At 43.2% G+C, this 18,187-nt stretch overlaps 1 protein-coding gene across 8 annotated transcripts in view; it reads right to left on the bottom strand.

The window, feature by feature from the left end:
- Positions 1-18,187, bottom strand: part of NSD3 (nuclear receptor binding SET domain protein 3) — a 50,319-nt gene that overhangs the window by 24,696 nt on the left and 7,436 nt on the right. For 6 of the 8 annotated variants that reach the window (XR_012626625.1, XM_074852333.1, XM_074852335.1 and 3 more), the window contains 7 exons: positions 12,164-12,891; positions 8,312-8,380; positions 7,711-7,870; positions 7,116-7,270; positions 5,788-6,291; positions 4,867-4,993; positions 839-939 (listed from right to left, as the gene is read on the bottom strand). Coding sequence is in view for 7 of the 8 variants with exons in the window: in XM_074852333.1 (XP_074708434.1) it covers positions 839-939; positions 4,867-4,993; positions 5,788-6,291; positions 7,116-7,270; positions 7,711-7,870; positions 8,312-8,380; positions 12,164-12,847 (1,800 nt within the window). In the remaining variant the exon portion in view is untranslated. Of the gene's footprint in view, positions 1-838; positions 940-4,866; positions 4,994-5,787; positions 6,292-7,115; positions 7,271-7,710; positions 7,871-8,311; positions 8,381-12,163; positions 12,892-16,326; positions 16,347-18,187 lie in introns of those variants that run through there. The other 2 variants (XM_074852334.1, XM_074852337.1) reach the window with 2 other exon arrangements.

Genomic DNA, 18,187 nt, shown 5'->3' with positions numbered 1-18,187 from the left:
TTTCCCCTTCCCATATAAATCTTTAGCCTGACTGTCCCTTTTTAAAAATTCTCACTGGTAAAAGCTATACTACAAAATATTTTATATAAAATTCTCAGGTTTCAAGTGGAGAGGCCCTTGAAGAGGGAAAATCAACCATGTAAGGAAAAGAACCAACAACTTTGACAAACTTGTTAAAAAAGTGTATTCAGTTTTTAATATTAATGTCCATCCACTGAACTTTCCTACTCGTTTCCACGCAGAATTTTTTTATATTTTTTTTTTTAAAGCAACAACATTTGTCTGTCTGACATCCAGATTAAAGGAATGCCCTGTACATGTTAGATCTACTTGAGGAAGAAGAAAACGTATATCTCAGAAGACCTGTTTTGCTGATGTCTGCCAACATAAAAGTCTGACTATTCATCTTTAAGTTAAATCATTCTTAAAGTCCATTTTCAAGAGTGGTCAGATTAATCAGTCTAACTTCATTTGAAAAACAAAACCTCAATACAAACCAGCAGCTAAATCAAGAGCAAAAGGAAGGAACCTGGTGGCAATTCCATCAAATAGAAATTACTGAAACAAAATCATTTTGCCCATAACAGAAATCTCAAAGTAAACATGGCAGGTTCGTTAGGAGTCTTGCATCATTGAGTTCCCATTTCCATAGCCTGACTGATACTGTGAAGATGCCAGTAGCAGAGTCACAGCAATGGTATTGACAGGGGGATTTCATGAAGGATAGTCCAAAACGAAACCCGATGGGGAAAAATGGAGAAAAATAAAAAGGCACCAATATAAGCCACAACATTTATGAATACAATATATTTTAACTCTCTACATGGAGGAAGCCAACCTGCTCCTTTTTGATCTTCTTCTTTGGCACAACTTCAGTGGATTTCTCAGACTCTGAGCGGGTTCGAATCGATCTTCTCTGTTGCTTCTTTTCTACAGAACCTGAAGAAGGAAAAAGGTTTCCATTATATGATTCCTTGTATTTCTGCGGTACAGCAAGATGTTCAACACCAAATTAACACATAAAGTAACGAAACCAAGACTTTTTCCTCTTTTGAATGTTTTATTTTTAAATTCAGTTCCAAGCTATTTGCCAACTGGTGCCGTGGTTGCCGACAACGCGTTCTGATTCCATAGACAGAGAGATCAGCTTCAAAAAAAGACACCAGTAACAGCGAAACAAAAAGCTGGAATCCAGTTTAGGGCAAGCAGATTTTCATAACACACCTCTCAAGCACAGTCTTTGCTTTGGTGCATTTTTTAACCAAATAGTCCATCTTTGGTGTTTATGGGAAGGTTACCACAATCATCTTCTTGAACTAAAGCAAGTTAGAAATTTAAGACGCAAAACACAGCTTCCAAGTTTTCACTCAAAACACCAGTTCTGCGCCCCTGCTCTGCGGGGGATGGCCTTCTATCGGACCTGGCTAACACAAAAACTTAAAGCAGGAGCCACGCTATAACACGTGCCGTCAATACGAAATCTGAACGCTCAGCTGAAGATTTTGAGAGGTGAAGAAAAACTCAGCACAAGCAGAAGCAGTGATCATGATGTGTTATTATCATTAACATGAAAAACAACTTTTAAAAAAATATTACCATGGAAAACAAACTCAGATTAATGAAGGTTATCATGACATTTCAAGAGATGAAGTAGGAGCTATGCTTTTTTGACACTAAGGCTGGCAAAATCAGAAGAGCTTTCTATGCTACAGTACCCCCAAAAAGGGCAGAGAGAAACATGTACACAACACTTGACACCATGTGCAACTTCTGAAACAAAGTACACACTTCGACCTGTACTGAGGGGACACTGCACTTCGAAGATTTACAATTAGCTGTTGTGAAGCATTATTCATGTTTTTCAGTTTTGGGTGTTTCACCTAAAGACAATACAAATATAAAATACCTTGTATTCTTCCAAGCAAAAATGAAAGCTCTTGGGACCAGGAATTAGTTTACTGTTAGAAGTTGTAAACCTGCGTCTTCTTGTTAGGAGAAAAAAATATCTAGAGGGAGGGGCAGGCTTTAATCAGACACTGAAAGAAAGCCTTTCAAAAGGACTCCAGAAAAAGAAAAAAAAAAAAAAAAGGAAAATCCATCTTGATTAATTAGATGAGCACTTTTATCAAGGTTGCACGGCTCAGGAGTATCTCAGTAACGACAAATGAGAAGAACTCATTTTACAATAGCTGTATTTCTGAGAGGGAAAAAATTAATTGTTTTTCTTCAAGGGAAAAAAGTTTTACAGCATATTAACTAATTAATAATAGCAATGAGTTATTAATAATTCAGAAATTAATAACTCGGCTCAAGATCCTTCATGTTAGCACACGTGTAACTTTTGGTTCCGATGAGCCGCAGACACGGACACAACTACAACGGAGCTCAGTGCTAAAGCCAGGGGCCGTCTTTTGTCACCTTTGTATTCGGCCAAAATCCTCTGAAGCAGCTTAGAGTAAATTTGAGCAAGTGTGATCAAACAGTTCATTTAATCAATAATGTATTTTCTCCCTGTGCTGCCCCACTGGAGTAAAGGAAACAAGATGCGAGCCCTGTATCAGAGGAGAAACTCCAGCACCACGCATCTACCGCTGGCTGAGAGCAATACTGATCAATGCAGCGGGCACCTTCTCCTCTTCCCGCTCTCCAAGGATCCCGAGCATCACCTCCACAATGCTCCTATCCCGTCTTCAGGCATAGTTTGATCCAGAGTTTCAGGACAGATTTCAGACCAGCGATCTACCTCCCTACTGGCCAGGTCAGGTTGATCCTGTTTCAGCTGTACATGGAGACCAGAGGCACTACGAACTCTCAGAGCTGTTCTCTTATTATCAGGTTTCAAGTTACAGAATTATTTTCCCGGCATTATGGAATTCTGCATATCTAACTGCAGGTTATTAATAAGGACTCCCAGAGTCATTCTGTAAAATACTTTACCGTAAAGGTATTCTGAAGTTCCGGTGACCTTAAATTTGAAAAAAGGACTTCGCAGTTATGTTCCATGAGAGGGGACCAATAACTGTCTGGACTTTGGAAATGGCTTTGAAAGTGACTGTTTGGAGTGTATACTGAAGGAAAGCTCATGCACTCTATAGGGTGTTATCAGGTGGAGTTTTACGTATCCAAAAAACCTAAGAAAATGAAAAAAGAGAGGCTCAGAATTCTCACCCCCCTACGTCTGAAGAGCCATTGTGAAGGTGAAGCCTTTAGTTCCCAGGTGAGAGAAACAAAACAGCGATCACCTCTCCTGCTGCAAGGCAATTAAAGTAGCAACTGTGTGAAAAAACTGAAGCAGCTACAGCAACTAGAACTGGAAAGAAGAACCACTGTCGACAACAGCAAAGGAAACCCCACTCACACCAGAATATCCGGAGTACTCAGCTGGTATTGTGCAGTTCCCAAACACGGTCCACAAAACAGCGCACACAAAGATAAGCCTGCCTCAAACTACAGGAACTGAAGCGTGTTTGCAGAGGACAGTGATCTCATGTACGCTGACCACTGAGCTTTTTGACTTGGAATCTCATTTTACATTTGCAAAGGGAGAAGTAACCCAACAGACAGATAGTTAAAGCAGGAGTGACACTTGGCAACACCGGGGGATTATTTTCTCAAGAGGAGGGGGTTTTGAGCAAGGGTACTGCAATAAGTCTTCCATCCTTTTTTGCTTCCATACCATGAGCACACACCCTACTGTGAGAGGAAATCAAGGTGTTCTGCTGCAACCTAAAATTGACTTTTACATACCCAATGTAAAACTAAGTATGTCTAAGACTACACCAAGGATACGATTACAAGCACAGTAACAAACATGCAACAGTTCATGTGGATTTTACATGGCCTGTACAAAACCTGTGGCTGAAATACAGAAGTCACTGTAAGGACTGGAGGAACTTGAAAAGCTCCTGGTTTAGGATGACTCAAAGCTGCCTCTTTTCAGGAACCTCCATCCTTTCACCAAAGGGTGTCTGTCTCCTCTTGAGGATGACGAGAGGACATACTGCAGACAAATTTCTGCTGGTGGGGAAAAGCTCAATCCCTTTGGAAGAATTCCCATTAGCTATGTCTCAAAAATCAAAACATGAAAAAATGTTGTTTTTCTGTTCCAAGTCTAGAAAGCACTCATCCCGTTTATCCTTCTTATTCTCCTCTACCATTATACTACAAACCTAACTTCAAACAGCTTGTGCCAGGGTTTCCCTTTTCAGTGTCAAGCTCTGTTATTTGCTTCAGTGGTTCTTCTCCCTCAGACATGACACTTCACAACTTAGTGCTTTATGACAGGGCCCCTAAATTGCCTTCAGAAAGCAAGCATTACCTCATTTTACTGGTGGAGTTAGTTGAAGCCGTTTAAAAGAAAAAAAAAAATAAATCACTATCCTTTACAAAGGTCATGCAGGAACTCAACAACAAAGTCTAGGAAAGCACCCATCCCGATTCAGAGCCGTTCCTTACTGAGCTACGCCACTTCCAGCTTCTCCTCCTTTGATCCCTGCTGTTGGATTCTACATTTGGTGCCAAAAGCCATTACGATACTCTGCTAACACACATCCACTGCGTTGTCTTCTACAACAACTTGCCATCTGCTCTCCACAAGGCATCCGTCCTTCTCATATGTTGACTTAGATACCATGCGCTGCAGACGCTAAAAGTTCAGAGGCCAAACCAGCTAATCCCAAAGACATCCTGTGTTTCTCAAGCATCTGGGCTCATCATGCGTTCTATTAGCCATGCTTGTTACAACTATTATGTAAACAGAAAGATGTTAATAATAATTTTTAACTAATGAGAAAAGGTCGGTCTCGATATTTGGGTTTAAATGCTAGAGTGCTAGAGTTCAGACAAGGACTCCGCAGTCTTGCCTACCTGTTGACCCAGAAGTTGTTTCAGGAGAGGACGCGTTTTGCACCGCTGCTTTTTCATTTCTCTGATTTGATGAAGAATTAAGTTTCTCTTGTCCTTTGACACTTATTTCTGTTTTGTTACCAACTCCCTTAAAAAGAAGAAAAAAAGAAAAGATTGTCTTAACCTATTTATATATGTGCTGTTGCTGACAGCCATATTATCTACTCCTAAGCATCAGAACGCTCTTCAACGCAACACGCACACGTGATGAGATCTACTGCTGAGCTGCTTCCCTGCAGACCTTTCCATCCCTCTCAATCTCCCCTTATACACAAGGAAAAAAAAAAAAAACAAGTTCCAGTGACTTTTCTAAACATTACCTTCTCTATAATGCTTAGGATGAAATAAATACCCTCCAGGTAGAGAGGCAGAAGAAGGAGGCAGAGAAATAGTCCTAAACCTTTTCCTTACACTGACTGTGGGAAGCTGCTGTGCACCTGAAGGAAGCTAGGAGGCAGAACTCATTTTAAAAGTCTGTTACACAATTTTAGGACATTATTAACAGTTTTGTCATCTCATCTGTTTCCCACAAATCCACTGACTTTAACACTTACAGAGAATTTCTGGATTATTTCAACTAGGAAGCTCGAATTAAATGGTTTTAATATTCTGAATGTGTTACGAGCAAAAACGTGACCATGTGTAGGGAGCTCCTCTGCCACCAGTCAAAATGGTTACTGCCAGAGACTTCTGGATGCACTGAAATTAAGAGTTCAGTGCACTAAAAGTTTCTGTTGTCACATCTGTCTTTTGCTGGATTTATTCTCTCCAATGAAAGGAACATGTATTGTCAAAGCTTGGTGGACACAACTTTAAGCTCCACAGTAAGACAGACTTGGGAGAATTCACCAACAAAGAGGCGTCACTACCCGAAGCACCTACCTTGGTGGAATACACAAACTGATCGATGAGTTTTCCATCCCCAGCAGCATTCTGAAGGGCAAAAACCTGTTCAATTTTAACAACTGGAGACATGTTACATTTTTGAAGATCCAAGTTGTGCATGGTTATTGAGGCTGGCAAGGATTTTCGAGCTGCAGCTGTTTTCCACGCGATTTTCACAGGAGGTGGCTCCTCTTCCTCCACACTTGACTGTCTCCGTTGGCTCTGTCTGCGCACCTCAGCGTTTGACGGCGATGCTGCTACCGCGTGGCCATGTTCTGGCTGGGCGTTCAGTGCCGGCTTCGGTCGTCGGTTCTTCTTGGTCTCCGATTTAGAAGCAGCAGTCTTTTTGGCTTTTGACAAAACCTCCTCTGGCTCTTTGTCTATATAAATGAAGGTGTATTGTTCTATCCTCTCTTCCCGAGTCATTTTCAACGCTTTCTCAGCATGGGCAATACCAATGTCCCACTGAGCACGCTCCCTTTGCGGCCTTGGTTTGCGAATCTTAAGGAACAAAGACAAGCAGCTAATTACACTGAAGATTTTGCCACGTATAGCACTTAAAATGCAGCCCTGAGGTTCTTTACATCTCTCAGGCAGCAGAGTTAAGCTTGCGCTCCATTTACAGGGTATTTTTTGAAAGGTAGACAGTGAATCCCCTGCTCAGAGTACAAGCAGACACTCGAGCTGGATCATACGACCATCACAATTAAAAGTGTCTGTCCTGAATGACAACTTCACTAAAGACAAGAACAGGCAGTATTCGAGCCTGTAATTCTGTTTCGAGACACAGAATTGATCCTAATTTATCTACTGTTTAAATCCTCTTCATTTTTCTATACACACACGTTTCCTTCCGCATCAATATTTTGATTAGCATAAATATTGATTGAAGTAGTCCATCTACACCGTACGTAATTCCTGTAGCTAACACTTCCTTTCCATAGAACAATGGAACAGAACATATCCACTAGTACCAGGGGCTGGAAGAGTGTCCTTTAAAAACGGTATTTTCCAAAGAACAGGTTAATAGTGAACACACAGGCACCATTTTTATTTAGTATTTTAATACGGATGTAAAATTATCTCCACTGCCCAGGAGGACTACCATCATGAGGAGCCGACAAAGTAGGTTCAGCTGTCAGCCTTTCCACATGAAAGTCATAAGAGTACGGAAACATTTTTGTTATCTTTGTGTAGAACACCTCTGCCGTGAAAGGCAGACAACCCTTCGCAGGGACAGTACTACAGTTTCAGAACCGCCCCACGAGAGTTTCACTTACACAGGCACTGCAGATAACCCTCGACACAATTAGCGTTCATCATACCTTCTGTTTCTCAGAGTGGTTGCTGGCTTGCTTAGCAGCCTCAGCCAATAACTGCTCGTACTGTTTGTGTCCTTTGTACTCTCGAACCCTCTTCTCGTGCACCCACGCCCTCTCTGGCTGGTTGCTAAAAAACTGAACGTGGTATTCACGGGCACCTGGAAATGAAAAATTCTAGTCAGTGGTTTTATCAACATCGCTTTGCTGGTTTAGCTTACGCCTTCCCCCTCCACATCATTCAATTCCTGCGGGTGGAAGTGCCTAGCTAACATTTAGAAATAAGACAGGCCTAGATTTAGAACAGCTGAAGATGGGAAGGTAAGCATACCTTGCCCGCAGCGAACACTCACACTGAGCAGCCTCCTCTCAAGCACACTGACTGGAGAAAGCGGGAGCATCTGTGCACAAGCCTGGTTTGCACAGGCTCAGCCCACAGCTCATTTAACAGGTACTAGTTTTACACATTTCAGCAATACTCCTGTTTAGCAAACACACGAGCAGAATTCATCCTGCAAAGTGAGTTTAAAGATAAGGTATTTTCAATAAAGGACCAACTACAGACGCCTGACATACTCTGGCAAAGACCTTCCTCCCTTACCTCTTGTATTAATTTTGGTATGAACATCAAGCTGTGGATCACATGAAACCATGCAAGGCCACCACGGGTACGTTCCCACCTTGGACCAAACCAGATCGCCAACCTGAAACTTGATGTCATGGGTGACTTGTGTTGGAAGAGAAGGCAAGAACTGCTGGACCTGCAAAGAAAATGCAAGCTTCAACCACAGAAGGCAACCTGGCGCACTCAGAGATGCGCACACGACCCACAGGGTATCCCTGAGCTTTGATAATCTAACACGAGAGAAACATTTCTTAGAAACATGACAGAAAGGAGTTACACACAGCTAGGATTTACACAAGATAGTCACTGAAACCACGACACGCAACAGCAAACCCCACTCCCACCCCCCACCCAAGAAAACCCCTTCTGCTTCAGAAGTTAAGAATGTTGCTTTGGGGATAAACTAAAGCAATAAATACAGAGCAATGAGAGAAGTTTTGATGCAATAATGATTAATAAGAGTTTCAAAGAAATGGCAGCTGATTCATCTGACAAATTAAAGAATCCATGTAATAATTAGTCCAAAAATAGTAGCACACTAGAAGTTCAACAAGTGTTAATTAGTGTATGTACTAACCGGGGTTTCCTCCAACACTGTATCTTCTCTTGGTCTTTCTGATAGCATGCTAAGCCTCTCATTTGGTCTCTAGGAAATGGGTAACAATGAAGAGAAAAAAGGAAAAACAAATACAAACAAGGTAAGGGGACAATAAAACAAAAAAGCTAATACTGAAACCAGGCAGAAAAAATAATTCACAGAGAGAAAGGCAACCAGAAAGCCAGAAAATATGAATACGATGACTCTTTACACCCGATTCAAAACACAGCAGCATCACAATCAGAAAATACCTTTTTTCCCTACACTATTTACATTGCCATCACACCTACATACAACAATGTTCTCCTGTAACAGGAGATAGAAGAACATACACTCGGGGACAGTAAACCCCAATAACTTTCCAACTAAATTAATACACAATTTCAAAGAAACAGAGAAGAACACATGAAGGATATCCATAGCAACGTGATGAGTCTCACTGTACACCAGTTATTTGCAAAAACTACATTACAAAAATCATAGTAAATACACAATATGAAAATCGTAAAATTGATGTTGAATCGCATATAATTGACAAATATATTTGAGGATCAAAAGTCAGTAACATAAAGCCTATGGTGCATATACATGCGAGGCACGCACGCAGTCTGTTCTGGCAGAGCAGGACAGGAAAAGGTTTTGACAGAAGAGAGATCACCACGGAACAGAAGCTCACACCATCGGTGGAGTGGCCGTGATAGGAAGTGTGATGACACAGCAGCTGAGAAGATAAGAGGTGGGCCATGAACTATCTAACGAGACAGAGACCAGACACTCGCTTGTACCACGGCAGAGGAGCAGTCGGTAGTCAAAGGACTCAAAGAGCAGCAAAAAGAGGAGTCAGACACATGCAGTGAGAAACTACTAATGCTGTTCATCCAAATTACGCCTAGGCCATTTGAAACGAAGGCCTTGAGTTGCACCAGGGGAGGTTTAGATTGGATAGTAGGAAAGATTTCTTCACTGAAAGGGTTATCAAGCATGGAACAGGTTGCCCAGGAAAGTGGTTGAGTCACCACCCCGGAGGTATTTAGAAGACGCGCAGACGTGGCACTTAGGGACACGGGTTATTGGTGGACTTGGCAGTGCTGGGTTAACGGTTGGACTCGATCTTAAACGTCTTTTCCAACCTGAGTGATTCTGTGATTCTCTGTGAGTCAATACGGCATGCTTCAGCTCGGAGCAACTAGGGAACACACGTGTAAACATCGTCCAGAACAAGGGCAGTTCTGGCACAGGTCAGCATCTCCTTTAGAGCTGTCTGCAGAAAACAATCATTTAAGACCGGTCATATTAATATTTGCTGGGCAGAAATCCTCCCTCACTGGTACAGCAGAAAGCACAGCAACGACTCCTGCCTTTCTTCTGCTACAGTGAGTTAGTGGAAACTTCATCTCTGCCAGGGGAGCCAAGCTGACTACACAGATTGCAAACTTCCATCTCCTCGCAGAATACAACTAACGAGCAGAGCAGCTTATTCTTAAAACAAGTATTGAGAGCTTAAAGTTCAACAATGTTTTCATAACATTTTCATTTCAAATCAACCTTTCAAGTATGAACATGCCCACAGAGTCAGTGGGTTTCCACAGAGATTACAGTGTCAGAGTGAGGAAACAAGTGCAGGTCACCTTCCTTCCCAATAGCCATGCCGAGTGCAGAAGTGTAAAACAACCACAGTTCTACCACAAGTTTGGTTTGTTCCTATTAAGATGACCCTAAGTTACAAGTCTTGTAGCACTGATCCTAAAGGTGATGGAAGCGCACATGATGAACGTACGTGAAGATGAAACTGTGTAGTGGAAAGCCAAATGGTGGGAGGATGAAACTGAGACTGCACTGGATAATTGGTAACAAAACCCACTCGCACAAAACCCTGCTCAGGTCAGAGCGATCTGCTGTCTGAAACAAGGGTGAGGAACATGAAAGATTTTATTGCAACAACACCTTTTGAAAGGGAAATGGCAGCTACAAGGAGGACAAAAGCAAGACCAAGTTTTCTGGTGAATTCTGCATGACACATATGACTAGTAGGAACTCAAAACCCGAGAGGCAAGGTTTTAGTTCAGTCTGGGAAAGACAGAAGATTATGTTCTGATGATAACCGGGTAACACCAGTCAGACAGAGGGATGGGCACAGCTGAAGCTTCAACAGTGGAACTGGATCCTTGGTAAGAGGAGGACAAAATGGTAAGGCAAAACCGACAGCCTGATGGGGGTGAAGTCTAGAGAAGAGGCCAGAAGCCTGGATACAAGACAGCGTCTTCAGCTGAACTCTGAAAGAACCAGACTCACTGAGGTTTGATTTGTGTGAAACTTGGGGGTAAGCGAATGATTACAGCAGCAAAGGAGGGGTGGACGAACACCGGAGCAGCAGAGGCATTCAGCAGAGCGCCAGCGGTGAGGACGGAGCCCACTGTCCCTCTCCAGGCCCGCGCGAGGGAGGTGCCGTGGGGGCCACTGCCTTCCGCCAGGGACTGCCACCGGGGAGCCGGGGCCAGCTGGGCACGGCAGCTGCTACGGGCACCTGGAAATGGCTTCAAACGGCACCTCCCAGATCAAGGAAACTGCGTACAACTGCAGTCACGGATGGCTCGTACTTTAATTGGATAGTCCATTCCAAGTTTGGATGACAACACCTTATGAGCTTCACGGGAGTCAGCTATGCTAACAGAGTGGAAGCTCAAAATCCTGATGCACCACCAACCTGATCTCTGGAAGGGGTCGGCTACCAGAAAGGAGATGTAACACTTATAAAACTTGTCGATATTCCTGGTGAGGGTGTGTGTGGGAAATTAGCATGTCTGCCATTAAAAATAACACCACCACATCAAGCACACGAACCTGCTCTACTAGGTGAGTCCTGAGCCCTCCAGGACAGGATCTTCCCCCAAACCTCCCAAAGCAGCAAGGACCAAGGGCTTTCACAGAACTTACAAGAAACTCAGCTACATACTGTAACAGCCCAGCCCAGGGCAATTTCTGTCCTGGCCTGACAGGGCAACCTCCCCATTCCGGACACTCGCCACTCCTCACCGCTACCCATTCCCCCCAGACTGGGAAATACAGAAACCAGTATCACAGAGTGGGCAGATTCCAAGAAACAGAAGTAACGAAGTGGCTTACAAAATTGAAGAAAAAAGAATGGCTGAGCACCAAAAACCTGTGATTTGTGTCTCTACCTCCTGGAATCCGAGTTGAAATACCACTTGTATATACACACCCTCGAGATGTACAACCGTATTACAAAACTTGACAGAAACTGTAATAGACATCAATATTGAATCTTCCCAAACTTTGCTGAGCCAACTGATACTTTTCATTTGCCAACTGTTTTAGAATACTAATTTCTACTGGCTTCCACATATAGCTCTTGGGTTTTGTACCTCACCACGATATTCAGAATATCTTTCAAAAATCCATTAAAAGCTGGAGTGCTGAATACTCCAAGTAACCTGACTTTCCACTGCATAGTCCTGCATTATTTTGCGAGGCAACGTTAGGAATGTGTACGCTTGTACGCTTTTGGACAAAAGCTCCATCTTCAACACTGTCCAAAGTGTAGCAAACTGAACATGCTAAACCACTAAATATTAAAAAACATTACATAACCTTTTCTAACGTTCATTTTTCATATGCAGTCTTTTAACCAAAACTGTGTTGTCCTAGAAATACGGTTCCTAGCAACACAATATTGAGTATCTGACAAGTAAATAAAGCCTTGTGACTTTGAGTATGTATACAACTAGAAGTAAGGGAAAAAACACTGCCGAAGACGCATACTCCATCAACAATATCAGGTATACAGATGGCCAAAACCATTATTCCACTTACATTTTGCTCCTCTGGTTCTAATTTTGGAATTTTGTGCGACTTGCGCTCTTCCGATCGGGAAGAGTCATGCTTGCTACTTTTTTTCCTTTTCTCTTTTCTCCCTTCATGTTTCGCCTTAGCATACTCACTCGCTTGTACTTCATTTAAAAGGTCCCCACACAGAGAGGACTCAAACAATTCCCTGCCGTTCTGGATAGTTTTGGTTATTTTTAATTTGATCTCTGGTGAGCCAGTCTTCTTTGGAATCACCGTTTGTGAAACTGAAGGTGGTGGCGGAGGCGGTGGCTGTGGAGGGGAGGATTTTTCCAGAACTTCATGCGGCCTTGCGTTAGAGTTTTCCATTTGGTAATACTCTGGGGGACTAAAGTTTCTGACTGTACCAAAACCATTGGCTGAACCATTGGGGTATTGACTGTAGGTCTGGTATTTGGCTTGAGGTTCGTACATATTGATTGTTGGCGGGTAGCCATTAGTGATGGGCGGAAGGTCCTCCGTGGTGGGCGTCGGGTACTGGAAGCCTTGCTGCAGGGCGGTTTCGTACGGCGTTTGCCCACCATCTTCAGCAATGTCGCTGCTGGCATCAAAGGCATCCTCTTGGCGGATGTTGGCTGAGTCAATGAGTTGAGGTGGTTGCTGAATTGTGTTTCCCATGATCCCTTGCATGAAAGAGAAAGAGAAATCCATTGTTCTGCTCCAGCATCCTTAGCTTTCCCTTTTTCTCATAGGGCCTAAAGGCGGGGGAAGGGAAATAAGAAGTCAGTGTAAATCAATAGACAGTAATTAAGCAAATTAAAATTGTTGAGGAAAAAAAAAAAAAAGAGACCAATTTCCCTGTCTCCATTCAGTAGCCACCCTCCCATGGATTCAGAGAGGACTGGTAATATTGAACCTTTAAAAAGCGCTATTTACACATTTCTGCAGAACAGCTTTTTTACATGACCACTTTCCTCTTCTCCAAGACATTTAAAGACATGTTATAAGCACGTTCAAGTGCTTAAAAACTACGAGCTCAAGTGCTACAAAGTCAGAATAATGGTGCTAAAATTCCAACTGCTCTCCACAGCCCTCCTAGCTTGGCAGTAGGAAGCATTATTCTAATACAAAGCAGTAAGACAGCAGACTCCGACCCTCAAGCATACAGAAGATAGCACGTTCTCTTGACACCATAGTCACTGCAAACTGAACAAGCCAGAGAAACCACGGAAAGACCACTCGAACAAGAGAGACACCTCTCCTCTTCCTCCCCACCAACACTGGAGACAGATGAGCAGCCCGTGGTCCAGCAGGAGCCCCAAGCCACGGGCTCTTCTGGACAATGGCACAAATAAAGCGAATAGGTCGTTCCACCTCAGCTGCTGGGAAAACCAGCTCATACTGTATGACAGCCTCAGACGGGGTTTCCCAACCTCTTCCCTCACCAGAAAAGCAGAGCAGAGTTTGCACCCGCTGGCTCTCAGCAGCTAAGTGAGGAGGGCTATTCTCCTCACTCCCCACCCCTCCGCTTTATTTTAATATTAAACACTTAGGGCTTAAACACTACGTGGTTCTGAGGGAGAGAAAAATAGTCTCAGCATCAAAAGATCTCCAAAACCTGAGGTTATTCGCAGAATTAGATTACAGCTGAGAAAGCTGTCACACACGCTTTCAATTTTCCACTGCATATCAAAACACCAAAATCAGACTAGAAAAGTTAGATTTCCACGTCTCAACTACTGGCTCAGAGAATGCTTCTGCACCCCCTAAATAATCTCAATGTTTAACAAGAAAGCGACCTAAACTTCAGGTACGAAATACAAGTTTACTTCCAAGCAAGGTCAATTTAGCCCTTCCAAAGTAAACATAGCTCTGTATTATTTATTCTGTCTCCGTGTAGGCATACAGGAGGGTTACTGTGCCCTTTTGGTCCGGGTTTGAAGCGACATTAACACATCCCACAGATATTTCTCATTATAAGAATCTACATATAACCCTGCCCACACTGAATTCTCACCCTCCCAGTGCGACGCATCTCAATACCTTATCTAATAGTTTTCAAAACACCAAGAACCCTCCCCTCCTCTGAGACTGCAGAAAGAAATTAAGTTATAACTGTAACAAGTGAGAACTTGATCAGAATTTTGCTGTTATGTTTTGTGGACTTCACACTCAGATTATATTGATGTTTGTATTCATCTTTACTGCCCTGTGCCATCAACCAGGGGCACATTTGTCACTGTAATTAAGTGACTTAGGGAAACAACTTAATAGCACAATGCTATGCAGCAAAACTCACTAATTGCAGTAACTTTTAAATCTCGTGGCTGTAAAACCATCCCCTCTCTCCAGCAGCTCTCTCCATGTCAGCCACAAAACCAACACAACGTTTCTGTCGAGGCGACAGCACATCTGAGGGACAGCGCATGGAGCGGCAGGATCGCATATCAAGGTCAAAAACACAAAACCACCACCCATTCTAGGAAGAGGAAGTGGGACTGTTTGTACCACTTACCAATTAATTGTTACTTTACATATGCCAAACTGCAGAGCAAACAACAGATTTCTCACACTAGTAAGAAATTGCACCCTAGGCTGCTTTTATCTGTTACTAAAACCAGGTTCAATCTTTTTTTTCCTTCTGAATGCTTAAAAAAAAAAAAATTATCTTGAGAAGCTGCAACAGCGCTTCAGTCATCCTGGCAGAGAATCAAAGCAGAAATAGTTTAAGAAATTTTAGAATTACTCCTGACTTGAACTAAGCACCAGACTGTTAAATAAGGGATCTGTCGGAGTATATCACGCCAGGACCCAAACTTTGGTGTGGCCACACCAGAACTATAAAAAGCAAACATCAACTAGCAGAAAGTGAAACTATAAGACAAAAAAACTATACAGCATTCTGTGCTTTGTTAAGAATAACTCTGCCAATGTCACATGGTATTTGAGTAATTATGCTTTATGTTTTCCTGCTTATAAGTCTGACTAAGAGTGGAAACTTTGTAAGTTTTGGGTCCTGCTGGAGGATGCTAATTTGATGTGGTAAAATAATTTTAACACTTTTCATTTCTCTCTTGAGAGGAAAGAGAAAGGATGATCATTCGTTTAAAAGACTTTTTTACGCAGGTGCAGTTTTTTGGCCTTACAGTATCAAATATCAAGGCAGACTACTCATTGCACTAGTACAGCTCCTAACGAGCAAGTATCTCATGGTGTAAGAGGAAAAAAAACCTCTCTGCCGCTACCAGAACAACTAATCCCCACCCAGCCACCACTATCAGATTTAGAGCCTCCACAAACTCTTGTTTTCACATCAGCAGTGGATATGTACATTCAGGGGACTGCCCTGGAGCTGTGATCTGTGTCACCATCTTCTAGTCACACAACTCACCAAGTACAGACTGAGAACTTGTGCCTCAACTGTTGTGTCAGGGAGGGAAAAAACCCCCTCTCGTACTACCGTGACCTGTGGGTTACACGATTTGGTCACCCAGTTCATTCCTCTGGCAGCAGTTTAATGTTGCTGTAGACAACATTACAGAAAATCTGACCCGTTGCCAGGTTGGTATGTTGAATTCACTTAAATCTTCCTTAAAAACTTCTCTACAGTTGAGTCACAACGTCAGGTGAGGCTGCATACAGAACACCAGGAAGCTGTTCAGACAATCCACAGCCAGACATTTCGGTTTGAGACGCACTGAAATTGTGCAACAGCCTAAGCAAAAGGTTTCTGCCCTGAAAAGCATTGCTCTACCCCATCTCTTTGAAGTAAGAACAGACCCTTTTCTATTACACTGGCAACTCCCAGCTTTTCCTTACGAGAGCTTCCACACTTTAAAAAGTTGGGATATAAACCAAACTATTTTGTGCAGCATTTCACTGGGACACAAGGTTTACTTATTCTCTGGGATGTTGCAAGCACAGATCTGGCTGATTACAACGTACTGCACTAGGCTATTTGTATTCACCCATTCTGATTCCATCTATAAACACCATTCAGAAGCTGATGATCTACAGACTGGTGAGTGATTTAATGAGGACTGTTTATGAGCCCCGGCCCTGCTCCTGAGCTGTCACACAGCTACAGCACTAAGCCACGACAACACTACAGGCTTCCCGTCACGGCCATGTCCATCTGGGTGTACTGTAAGACGCAACACTTGATCAGCGCAGCCAGCGAAAGTCCTTACCTGTACACAGACAAAGGCTGCTCTTGCCAGGACAGCTTGTTTTTCTCAGAAGGGCTGACATAAGGTATGGCAACAAAAATGCCGTTTTGCTAGTGTTGAGAAGCAGAAGTTCTCTGCTGGTACCTTGGTAGAGCTATCCCACCAAAGTGGTATTAATGAGATCCAGACACAGCATTAACAGAATTCAAAAGCTGCACGGCAGCGCCTGGTCCCTCTTATCTGCTCCACATCCAGCCCTCCAGGTCAAAGTCTGCCCACGCTGCACCGCTCCTCGCAGCGCCCAGTCCCCGGCTGTGACGGGTCCCGAGGCCGCCAATGCGCTCGCTTCCGCAGGCACCAAGCGAGGAGGGCGGGTCGTCAGCGTGCTTCGATCTGTTACATCACAAAAATTGTGGATTAACGAACTTCGTAACACTACTTACGTTGGATTTAGGAGTTACCAGTAAAAGAAAATTAATTTTTTGTTAAGTAATTTTTTTCTGGAACTCACCCACGTAAAACAGTCCTCGATGCCAGCCTGTGCTTCACAGCCGGGGCAATTTGTGCACCTGCCTCATTATCTTCCTATAGAGGCTGCAGAAGCAAGGATTATTGCTTCACGGAATTGCTACTCTCAACAGTCTTAAAACACAAGCGGCTGTTCTCCTCCCACAGAGCTGACATCACCCAGAGCTTCTTCCTTCCGAGCCTTTCGCTGTCATCACGGTTAACACACCCAGACTTTCCCACCCTCCTTCCTTTCCAAAACTCTGCATCAGTTTGTTCATTTCTCAGCTGCCACCCAGCGAAGCGGCAAAGGGGCTGCGTTGCAGTGGAAGGACAGCCCCCGGAGCACCGAAATCATGGAACAAAACAACGAATCCTGAACGCACAGCAACCTCAACATTTAAACCTAAGGAAGGATTACTTCGTAAAAGTCACTCCCAAGCTCTAATGCAAAGAACACCCCATTGTCGTGGAATTATCAACGACAGGCTCAAGAGTCGTACCTATCCCTCCTCAGCAGAGGAACACCACCTAAAACCACAAGTGAACGTGATTTTCAGTGATACGTGTTGATCTTGCAGAAAAAAGTATTTCAAAGTAAGTTCTTCTCACTACAACAGTGATTACCCTTTTAAAGTACAGTATCAGCCTCCTGCAAGCTGTAAAATTTAGCTTCCAAGTATGACCCACAACAGATACTGCACTGATATGCCGCTGGAACTCGACCAACAGATAAGGAAACAATTTAATTATTTCAAGGTTTATAGGAAATGGATACTTTAGACAACCTGGGAAACAACTTGAAATCAACAATACCTTCAAAACCGCAACTGAATTTCCTAATTATAGAAAAAGAGTTTGTTCTCTAGAACTGGGTAGCCAGCACTCTGCACTTGTCCTTTCCCACGGCTGTAGGATCTTCTGGCCGAGCAGGAAAACACGGCTGTTTACGGACCCTGACGCGCTACACACGGACACCGTTTGAGCAAATATTTTCATGTTGCCCACAGAAGAGTCACAGTTCAAAGTACCAGAGGAAAAAGTAAATTAGATAAAAATATAAGCAGTACAAGATAAGGTAGGTCAACCTAGCTGAGCTCTTACAGTGCTCTTTCTTAAACGAACACTAAGTTTGTTTCATTTCCCATTCTGTGACTGAGCACACCTTGAAAAAAATCAGTTACACCTTCAACAGTGAGTGCCCAGCCAGGGGAAAGTTTCAAAGTGATTAGCAATCCTCTGGGTTCACGTTTTTCACCAACAATTGCACTTATCTAAGTGCACTTTTAGCATGGGCATTTTGCAACTTCTCTCTCAGAAAACAAGATACTTCCGCAGTCCTCAGATACTGCTTTCATGCTGCAGCAGGCTAAAT

This window comes from Strix uralensis, chromosome 28 (genome assembly GCF_047716275.1).
Source record: "Strix uralensis isolate ZFMK-TIS-50842 chromosome 28, bStrUra1, whole genome shotgun sequence".
NCBI classification, from domain to species: domain Eukaryota; kingdom Metazoa; phylum Chordata; class Aves; order Strigiformes; family Strigidae; genus Strix; species Strix uralensis.
Note: the sequence above shows the minus strand (reverse complement) of the source record. Positions and strands in the feature narration are given on the sequence as shown.